General features: G+C 42.4%; 1 protein-coding gene across 1 annotated transcript; it reads left to right on the top strand.

The window, feature by feature from the left end:
• The first annotated feature begins 1,749 nt into the window (after positions 1–1,749).
• NPB (neuropeptide B) lies at positions 1,750–2,592 on the top strand. Its single transcript, XM_027850232.1, has 2 exons — positions 1,750–2,133; positions 2,349–2,592. The coding sequence occupies exons 1-2, from the start codon at positions 1,894–1,896 to the stop codon at positions 2,475–2,477; spliced, it is 369 nt and encodes a 122-aa protein (XP_027706033.1). The 5' UTR covers positions 1,750–1,893; the 3' UTR covers positions 2,478–2,592.
• Positions 2,593–11,492: the final 8,900 nt, after the last annotated feature.

Genomic DNA, 11,492 nt, shown 5'->3' with positions numbered 1-11,492 from the left:
TTTCACAGCATGACTATTAGGGATATCTTTTGCATGACTTCACATGTATAACCTATATCAAATTGCTTGCCTTCTCAATGAGGGAGGGGAGGAAGGGAGAGAATTTGGAACCCAGAGTTTTAAAAATGAATGTTAAAAATTGTTTTTGCATGTAACTGGGGAAAAATAAAATACTAAAAAAAAAAAGAAAAAAGACACTTTAGAGATAATCTAGTTCAACTTCAATATACAGAGAGCTTGTTTTCTACTCCCACTGTGTCTCTTCAGCTTTCAGGTAACCTTTACTAAGCAGGCTAGGCAGGTGCCAGTGATGCCAGAGGATGTTTCCAGAGTCATGATGTGACATAGCCGGATGTTGTTCTTTCCCCAAGGAAGTTGCGAGAAGTATAGGTTGTCTGATGGAAACAGTAAACACCTCGAGGGCAGATCCTTTCAAACATATTTTGCATTTTCCCTGGGCACTTAAAAGTAATGCTATTTGCACAGTGTGCATTTAATAAAAACTCTTCAGATGGTTTTGAATGCTTCTTAAAGATGGATAGCTCTACTTTTATTATTCTTATGACCCTGGAAGGGGCATACATTTTGGGTAAGGATAGTTGAGGAAGTTCATCTCACCTCATCTCCCCTCTAGTCCTTCACATATTTCCTTCATCTCTGTAGTGTGAGCTTCCTGGCTATCATATTTTCAGCCCCTATCCTGTTATGGGAATCCACTGGTTTAAAACTGCACCATCACCACCCCAGATGTCACTGACCCAAACAGATCCCCCCTCCCATGATGAAACAACCTGCTAAGCTCTCGGAATCTCTATGGAATCTTTTGTGGTGCTCTTTGTTTAGGAATCTATTTTAAATGCTGATATGAAAGAATTGCTTTTCTATTCACTTCAAATAATGAGTTAATAATATTGTCACTTTCCACCTTTAGCCCAGGAAGGACTTCTTTGCTGGCCAGCTCCTATCCTTCCATGCTGTGTATCTGCTGTAATGTTCCAGTCAGGAACAGATTGGCCACAGAATTTGTTACCATTGTCCCTGACCCCTAAGAAACCATACTTAATGCCATTTACCTTTCCCCTACTCTGAACCTGGGGTTCTTAGGGCTAGCTAAGTTAGGACAAACTCCAAATACTTGAGGTCCTTTAGGATTCAACCCACATTTTCCACTTTAAATGGTGTGTGCACCTTCTAAAACAAATTGGTCTTCAGTCCCATGGGTTGTGTTAAAAGGGGTCCCTGAGAAAGGGCTGGATATCAAACTATATTTGGAAAGATTGGGATGGCACCAAGTTCTAAGGTCATCCAGCCTAGCTCATGACTGGGCTCCAAAGTGTGGGTTCTCACCTGGCCTAGAAAACTTTATCTAATAGTCTGCCTGATATCCTTAAGTCCACTGAAAGCTTAATGCTGTAGATTCTGAACCAGAAGGAGGGAAAGTATTGCTGAGCCAGCTCCAGGAAGTAGCTGGACTTGGAGATGTGCAGGACTTCCAGGTTCCAAGACCAAAGATTGCTTTTTTTCCCCCATGGATTGAAGGAGAGCAAAGAATTTCACACAGCTCCTGCTTGATACCCCCCTTCTCTCCCCAAGTGGAGGTGGTGCTGCCCGGGCTTTAGAGCAGCTTAAGCTCTGGCTCCGCCCCCGCAGGTGCCCCCCTCCTTCCTTTGCTCTGCTTGTCTCCTGCCTTTCCTGTGTTTGGGGTGCTGCAACTGGGAGGGAGGGCGCAGAGACCCCCAGGCCCGCCTCCACCCAGCTCGCCACGCAATGTGCCCTTCAGCACCGCGGATATAAGGAGCAGTCGAGCTCAAAGGCTCAGAGCTTCTGGTCGCTGGAAGAAAGGGTACTTACTACAGCTTGTCCGTCGTGAGTCGGTCTGATTTGCGCTCCCCAATGCCTTCCCGCGGGAAGCTGGTGGCGGCTGTCCTGGCGCTTGGCCTCTTGCTGGTGCCACCCGGTCACGCCTGGTACAAGCAGTCAGCCGGACCCAGCTACTATTCCGTGGGCCGGGCGTCGGGGCTGCTGTCTGGCATCCGCCGCTCTCCATATGCCAGGCGCTCCGACCCGGTGCAGGACGGCGGAGACACTGGGAGCAGCGCCTTTCCTGAGCCTCGAACCAGCCTTCGGAGCCTCGTGAGTGTGGGGTGACTGGGGCGACCCGCGACGGGACAAGGCAGGGTGACCCGAGAGAATCCAGAGGGCTGGGGTGGGTGGCAGGTGATGAGGGAGGGATGAGTCTGGAAAAGGTGCGGGGCGCTGGACGGCTAGGGGAGCCCATGCGGGAGGCTGGGGCTGCCATGCAGAATGCGTCTCGCCTTCTTTATCTGTCCGGTGCCCTCCCTGCCTAGGCGGTATGTGTGAAGGACATCACCCCGAATCTGCAGAGCTGCGAGCTGCTTCCAGATGGGCTCGGGACTTTCCGGTGCAAGGCAGATGTTTTCCTGTCTCTGGACTCGGCGGACTGTCTCAGTACCTGACGTTTCCTGTCCCCGGCAGACCCTGGGATGGAAATGGAGAGCTGAAGCCTCGACGTCCCAGCCCACCTCCTATCCCTTCTCACCGAAAAATGAATAAAGTGAACAAATGAGACCACTTTAGAGTCTGTGTGCTAGCTCCTGGGGACGAGTATGGGGGCGGGGGTGGGGAGGGGTGGGGTTGGGGGGGTAGGAAAGAGGGTCGAAGGGCAGGGTCCCTCCGGAGTTCCCAAATTGGAAGCCTTAAAGTTTCTGAGATGTGCCAATTGCAAAATAGCGCTGGAGGTCCCCCTCCTGTTCCAGTCCTGCCCTCTTTGTTTCCATCATCAAGTGGGGAACACACGGCACATGCAGGCACAGACTCCATTACTGGTAGACTTGGGCCTGATTCCCATGGGGGATTTTGTGTTGTGTTTGAAGCCTGGGTTGTGGTTGGGGAAGGAATCTCGCTTGCTCCCTCCCTGTCCTTTTCCGGTAATCCTTTTAATGTGCAAATATTGCTAGGAAAGATAAAATATTGACCCTAGTGGTTTATTTTTAATTGGATCAGCAGGTTTGGGGAAAACTAAACTGAAAGGGGAAGTAGAGACCTTCACAATTCAATTTTAGGATAACAAGGAACCAAAGATGAAAGGAAGGAATTTACAGAAAGGGCCTGAAAATAAAATAAAATTGAATTTAAAAAAAAAAAGGATGGTAGTGATTCAGTGGGAAAATGGTTATTTACTTGACTGATTTCAAGTCCCAGCTCTGCTTGGGACCTTGACCTTGAGCAAATCACTTTAATGTCTCTGGGCCTCAGTTTTCCCATCTATAAAATTAAGGGATTTGAGTAGATGGTCGCTGAGGTCTCTTCCAGGTTTGAATCTATGATCCTAATGCAGGAAGGCTGACCTCTACATGTAGCATGGGGCTATCGCTGTGTGGCTGGAAGGGAACAAGAACAGACATCTTGAGCCTCTTCTCCCCCCAACCTTCTCCAAGGGAGACCTTATTTCCTGCCAGGAGGGGAAGCAGAAAGCTGGGACCAGAAGCTTGGGAGAGAGTACTAGGCTAGAATTATATCTATCTGCTCCCTAAATATTGTTAGTCTGGAGGATGTAGTTTTCAGGTCCAATCCAGCCTCTGATTGTTGTTTTATTAATGGAAGAAGTAGGAACCCACACTTTATATCTAAGGCTTGACCCCTTCCACCAAATACCAGCTCCATAATGAACACCCATGACACTGAGAGGAAAACAAATAAAACCCCTCATTTATCCAAATCCCATAGCCAAACAGAAATCAGAGAAAGTATTCATAGGAGAATATATATCAGACAAAACAGGGAAAGAGCAAGGCAATTCAGCTTAACCAAAGAAGAGAGTCCTAGATCTCACCCATGGGGAAATTCCTCAAAGTGTAGCAAGCTGGGGACAGGGTCATGATGGACTGCCAGCTCCATTCGTGTTGGTTTCTTCCCTGATTCTTTTCCCTCAGGAACCTGAAACAGGGCTGGCATCTTTCATCTTCTCTTTGAAGCTGGAAGCCAGAAGCACCTGAAGCCTGAAGAGACTCAGGGTCTTGAAGCTTAAAAGAGATTCAAGAGCTCTTCTCTCTCCTCTCACTAACTTCACCCTGCCCCTCATGCACGCTTAAGATATTGGTTTCCTCCAATAAAGAGAGAGTCCCATACCAATGGGCTTTGGGACTAGGGTTACAATGTAACTGGGGAAATTGGCTTAACAAAATGGTTTTTTTTTTACTCTTAAAAATTTTATTTTAAAAACATCCATTTTTTAAGATCTTGAGTTCCAAATTCTCTCTCTCCCTTCTATCCCTCTCCCACCCATTGAGAAGGCAAGCAATTATGCATGTGAAGTCATACAAAACATTTCCAGATGAGATTTTTTTTAAGCTTTTTTTTATTTTTAGGCAATTGGGGTTAAGTGACTTGCCTAGAATCACACAGCTAGTAAGTGTTAAGTGTCTGGTCTGAGACCCGATTTGAACTTGGGTCCTCCTGACTCTAGGGCCAGTGGTCTATCCACTTCACCACCTTGCTGCCCCAAGGAGTTTCAGAATCTTAAGGAAGAAAATGACTCCTTGAAAATCAGAATTGGGCAAAGGGAAGACAGTGAAGTTATAAGAGACTAAGAAATAATTAAACAAAATCTAAAGAATGAAAAAATAGAAGAGAATATGAAACATAAGAAAAACAACTGATTTGGAGAACAGATCAAGAAGAGAAAACATAAGAATAATTGGACTACTTAAAAGGTACAGCCAAAAAAGGAATCTTGATACAATAGTAAAAGAAATAATTAAAGAAAATTGTCCTGAAGTGTTAGAACAAGAGAGGAAAGTAGAAATAGAAAAAAGTCCACCGATCGCCACCTGAAAAAGATTTTACAAGGAAAACCTACAGTAACATTATAATCAAATTCCAAAACTCCCTGTTCAAGGAGAAAACAGTATCAGCAACAAGAAAAAAACAATTTTAAATATGGGAGTGCCACACAATTAGAATCACGTAAGACCTAGCAGTGGCAACACTAAAAGACCAAAGGTCTTGAAACATATTGAAAAGCCAAAGAAATGGGTTTGTGGCCAAAAATATCATACCCAGCAAAGTTAAGCATAGTCCTGAATAAAAAGAAATGGACCTTTAATGAACTGCCAGACTTTCAGGATTTTGTTTGAAAAAAAAAAAACCAAACCAAAACCCTGAACTTAACAGATTTGATATATAAGATCCAAGAGAAATATAAGGTGCATATCAAAGACTAATTACAAGGGACTCAAAAAGGACCGACTGTTTACTTTTTATACGAGGAAATATAAAACGTATATCTAAGATTGTTATTAGTAATTGAGTTCAAGAATACTGTATTTCACCACGTAATCGTCGCCATCACATAAGTGTTGCACTCTGTTTTTTTTTTGTTTTGTTTTCAGTCCAAAAATTGTTTTATAACCTTTCATCATGTAATCTTCTCATGGTTTCATTCTGCTTGTCATGCTACTTACTCTGTAAGTCATGCTACATACTCTGTAAACAGAGCAGCAATGTATTCACCTGTGGCATATGGATATGCATTTATCTGTAGCACATTACAAGCTATGAGCCTAGAATTCTCAGCACATATGAATTGTCAGTATTCAATTTTAATGTATATTCACGAGTATTTTGTGCATCCTAATATTGCACCAAAGACAGTTTAGTAATAAATTATTTTTAAGTAACACTGACACATTTTTAAAAGCTTCATGGCATGGTCGCACCCCACTTTTTTTGCAAAATTTTTTGGCTTAAATCTGGATGATTATGTGGTGAAATACAGTAAGATTGGGGTAGACCTGAATATGACCTGATTCTAAAAAGTAAAAACCATTTAGAAGGTAAAGAGAGTAATTATCTTATACAGATGAAGTGCTAGAGGAAGAATTGATATAAGAGAATTAGATGGGGGATGAAGGCTGGTAGTTCTGGAACCCTACTTTAATTGAGAATGGGTTTAAGAGGGAACAATACATATATATATATATTATATATATATATATATATATATATATATATATATATATATAAGAGTATAACAGTCTTCTAAATTCAGAAAGAAAAGGCTAAGGGGATGGGGAGGGGATAAGGGAGGGATTTTTAGAGAGGAAGTTGAGAGAATAGGATAAAGTGGGGTATAGAAGGGAGTTTAGATTAAGGGGAATGGTAGGATAAGGGAGGGACTGTTGGAGGGTTAGGTTAAATAATAGGGCAAGGTAGCAGATACAAGTAAAGTAGAGGAGTCAGGAGGGATAGGAAATAAGATACAATCATAAAACAAAGATCAGGAGTAGAATTTATAGGGGCAGCTAGGTGGTGCAGTGGATAGAGCACTGGCCCTGGATTTAGGAGAACCTGAGTTCAAATCCAGCCTCAGACATATAACACTTACTAGCTTGACCCTTGGGCAAGTCACTTAACCCCACTGCCTAGCCAAAAAAAAAAAAAAAAAAAAAAGGAGTAGGATTTATTAGGGGAAAAGAGCAGGGGTGGTTATCATGATCTTGGGCAAAGTTAAGGCTAAAATAAATTTCATCAAAAGGGGAAAAATAGGGAAACTATACTATATGTTAGCCATATTCATCAATATTGTTTTGGACTATTTAAAATAAATAGACAGTATAAGGTTGAATTACTGTGGTATAAAAAATGATGAGTTGGTGAACTTTGAAAAATATGAAAAGACTTGGACTTATGAAGGAAGAGGTTATCTACCCTCAGAGAAACAGAGGATAAATAAGTATAGTACAGTCTTACATAGATGCATATGAATGCGTATGTCTATGTATGGATACAATTATGGATATCTAAGTATATGTATGTGTCTGTATGTATGTGTGTATATGTATGTATATATACCTTTGTATGTATATGTGTATACATGCATGTATATTTGTACATGTATATAGGTATGGATGTGTGTATATATGTATATATATAAATATATCTGAGCTCATTTGTAGCCTTGGGTGGAGTTGGGAGTGGAGGGAGGAAGGAGAAAAAAGAACAAAGTAAAAAGAGCACAGTGAAGAAGAAAAAAAAGAAAAGAAAGAGGGTAGGGTAGGGCATTGGAAAGAATCCATCCCACTTTCTCCCATTGGCGTGTTCCTGCTGGAATCACCATTTTGAGGCAAGACCCAGAGGAGCCATCCTTTCTTCTCCTGACTTCACCATCCAGTTCCTTGTCTCCTCCTTACCCTCTCCACACTTTTCAGCCCTCTTTTATGCAATTGTCTTCCTTCACAGAATGAGGGATTCATGCCCTTCTTGAGGGCAGAGACTGTCTGTCTTTCTACTTGTATTTGTGTTCCCATTGCTTAGCACAGTGCCTGGCTGTTGTTTGTCAGTCAGTTAGCATTTATTAAGCATTGAATTTGTGCCAGGCACTGTGCTAAATGCTGGGGATACAAAGAAAGGCCAAACAAAAAAGAGTCTCTATTCTCAAATAGCTCATAGTCAAATGGAGGGGTGGGGAGAGGGACAACATGCAAACAACTATGTACAGACAAGATCTATGCAGGATACGTTGAGGGTGGTCACAGAAGAATTATAGGGGATTGGGAAATGCTTCCTGTAGAAGGCAGGACTTTAGCTGAGACTTAAAGGAAGTCGAGGTAGCCATGTGGCCGAGTTGAAAAGGGAAAGTGTTCCAGATACAGAATAAAAGCATAATAAATGGTGGTGGTTGTTGTTGTTGACTTGATATAAAAAACAAAAGACATAAAAAATTATTTTGTTCAGTTGCGTCTGACTCTGCCTGACCCCATTTGGGATTTTCTTGGCAAATATACTGGAGTGGTTTGCCATTTCCTTCTCCAGTCCATTTGACAGATGAGGAAACTGAGGCAAACAGGGTGAAGTGACTTGCCCAGGGTCACATAGCTAGTAAGTGTCTGAGGCCAGATTTGAACTCGGGAGGAATTCATGTGGAGGTACTGGGGCAGAAAGAACTGGAGAGACCATTTGGAGCACTAAAGGAGTTGTGTAAAGACTCATTCAGTCCCTTGGAGGGAAATCTGTGCAACTGTGCAGATTGAGTTGTTGGGGTTTTTTTTTAATTGAAATAAGTTTTATTTTAAAATTTTAATTAAAAAGATAATTGAAATATAATTTAATTTTTAAAAAGACCAAGTCTATCATTAATTAAGAAAGGGGTTACAAGGACAAGAATCCCAGAATTTACAAGAGAGAGACTTTGGGAGGCCTTATGTGGCTGACTAGGATATATTATTATTTTTTTTAATTTTAAATTTTTTTATTTTTAACATTTTTTTTAAAACTTTGGATTACAAATTTTCTCCCTTCCTCCCTCCCCACCCACCCTCATTGAAAAGGCAAGCATCTCAGTACAGGTTATACATGTGTAGTCATGCAAGACACTTCCATAGTAGTCCTGTTGTGAAAAACTAAGTATATTTCCCTTAATCCTATCCCACCCCCCATTTATTCTATTCTGTCTTTTGACCCTGTCCCTCCTCAGAAGTGTTTGCTTTTGATTATCCCCTCCTCCAATCTGCCTTCCCGTCTATCAACCCCCTGTTCTCTTGTCCCCTTCCCCCCTTATTTTCCTGTAGAGTAAAATAGATTTCCATACCCCCATTGTGTATGTTATTCCCTCCTTAAGCCAAATCCTATGAGAACAAGATTCACTCATTCCCTCTCACCTTCCCCCATTTTCCCTCCACTTTAAAAGCCTTTTTTTGTCTGTTTCATGTGAGATAATTTACCCCATTCTACCTCTCCCTTTCTCCTTCTCCCAGTATAATCCTCTCTCACCCCTTAATTTTATTTTCCAGATATCACCCCTTCATCTTCAACTCACCCTGTGCCCTCTATCTATCTATCTATCTATACATAAATATAAACTTTTTCTCTTCCACTACCCTAATAGTGACAAAGGTCTCATAAGTTACAAATATCATCTTTCCCTGCAGGAATGTAAACAGTTCAAGCTTAATAAGTCTCTTCTGATTTCTCTTTTCTGTTTACCTCTTCATGTTTCACTTGAGTCTTGTATTTGAAGGTCAAATTTTCTATTCAGCTCTGGTCTTTTCCACAGGAATGCTTGAAAGTCCTCTATTTCATTGAATGACCATTTTTTACCCTGAAGGATTATACTGTTTTGCTGGGTAGGTGATTCTAGGTTGTAGTCCTAACTCCTTTGCCCTCCGGAATATCATACTCTATGCCCTCCGGACCCTTAATGTAGAAGCTGCTAAATCTTGTGTTATCCTGATTGTGTTTCCACAATGCTTGAATTGTTTCCTTCTGGCTGCTTGCAATATCTTTTCCTTGACCTGGGAATTCTGGAATTTGGCTACAATATTCCTAGGAGTTTTCCTTTGGGGATCTCTTTCAGGAGGTGATCAGTGGATTCTTTCAATTTCTATTTTGCCCTCTGGTTCTAAAATATCAGGGCAGTTTTCCTTGATAATTTCTTATTTATTATATTTTATTTTTTTTATTTGTTTTGTTTTTAGGCAATTGGGGTCAAGTGACTTGCCCAAGGTCACACAGCTAGTACGTGTCAAGTGTTTGGTCTGTGGCCAGATTTGAACTCAGGTCCTCCTGACTTCAGGGCTGGTGCTCTATCCACTGCACCACCTAGCTGCCCCTAGGCTATTTTTTAAGGTGTTATTTTCTTCAGTATCTTTTTGGGTCTCCTTTAGCATCACTCTCAGTTTTTCCTCTACTTCTCTTACTTGCTTCTCAAAATCCTTTTTGAGCTCTTCCATGGCGTGGGACCAATTCATATTTTTCTTGGAGGCTTTGGATGTAGGAGCTTTGACTTCATTGCCTTCTTCTGGTTGTATGTTTTGATCTTTTTTGTCATCAAAGTAAGATAATATAGTCTGCCTCTTTTTGCTCTGCTTGCTCATGATCTCAGCCAATTACTTGACTTATAAACTCTTTGTTAAGGTAAGAGTCTGTTTCCAGTGTGGAGAATGTACTATCCTAAGCTTCAGGGGTTTTGTGCAGCTGTGTTCAGAGATACTTCTAGGGACCTGTAAATTTTCAGTTCTTCCAAGGTGCTGTGATCAAGGGTGAGGTGTTTACTCCTTTCCTGGACTGTGCTCTGGTCTATGAGTGACCACAAGCACTCTTTTCTGCCTTGGAACTGTGAGGAGGGTTTCCTCTCCACCCCCACTACAAGCTCTACCACTCCAACCCTCCTCCGCGCCCCAGGACCATCACCCAGAACTGTGACCCAGATCCACACACAGGCAAAGCAAGAGAATCCTGCACCAGCAGAGAGATCCCTGCAATCCCTCTTTGATCAGCCACTTGATTCCCCCTTAATCTGTGGGACCGAAGCTCAGGAAGCAGCCACTGCTCCCGCCAAGCTCCAGGACTGGAGCTGAGACCACCAGCTTCTCTCTTTCCCACTGACACAGACTTTTCCCACTGACCTTCCAAGTTGTCTTTGGTGTTCATGGGTTAAGAAGTCTGGAAACTGCCACAGCTGCCCTCGATTCAGTCCTCTGAGGCCTGCTCCAGGGTCGCTGCGGCCTGCATGCCCATGCCGAACTGCGCTCCTCTCCCCGCCCGGCGCGATATACCTTTCTGATCAACCATCCAGGCTGTCTTGGGCTGGAAATTTGTTTCACTCTGTCTTTTTGTGGGTTCTGCTGCTTTAGAATTTGTTTAGAGCCATTTTTTATAGGTATTTGGAGGGGTTTGGGGGAGAGCTCAAGCAAGTCACAGTTTTTACTCCACCATCTTCGAGTTGTTGGTTTTTTTGCCCTTTTTTTTAACTGGATTTGTTATTTGCTCTGGGTAGGGTGTTACTGGTGAAGAAATTCCATCTACTAGGTCACTCACTACCTGCGCTGCCCCATATCCCTCCTTGTTTAAATACCACAAATGAATGAACAAGTCTACATTCTTCGTCTTACCGTTCTTTTTGTACATGAACCCTCCATTCTGGACAAATGAACCAATTTGCTGTCCCTGAAAACACTTCTTAGTCTATCCTACTTCAGTGTCTTAACCTTTTCCTCCCTTCCTCCCATTTCTACCGATCCTTCTAATCTGTGCTCAATGAAGTGTTCCTATGGTAATGATATGCTACCTTTTGTTACTATTTTGCAAAATTTGGAGATAAATCTCTCTCTCTCTCTCTCTCTCTCTCTCGGGATTTCTTCCCATAATTCTTTTTGGCTAACCCTAGTGCTGCCATTAACAAGGTGTGTGACCTTGGAGAAGTCTCTGTCCCTCTCTAGGCTTTAGTAAAATGAAAAGGTTAGAGTAGATAAGACCTCAGGTCCCTTCTAACTCTTAATAGCCCATGATTGCTAGGACTTTCCAATTGGCCTCAATGTCCTTGGACTATAAATATGGGCCGAAGTGGTTAGAGTGCTGGAGTCAGGAAGACCTGACTTTAAATCTAATCTCAGACACTTACTAGCTGTGTGACCCTGGACAAGTTACTTCACATTGTTTGCCTCAGTTTCCTCCTCTGTAAAACGAACTGGAGA

This window comes from Vombatus ursinus, unplaced genomic scaffold (assembly GCF_900497805.2).
Source record: "Vombatus ursinus unplaced genomic scaffold, bare-nosed wombat genome assembly UNPS02008996.1, whole genome shotgun sequence".
NCBI lineage: Eukaryota > Metazoa > Chordata > Mammalia > Diprotodontia > Vombatidae > Vombatus > Vombatus ursinus.
This window is presented reverse-complemented; position numbering and strand designations above follow the sequence as displayed.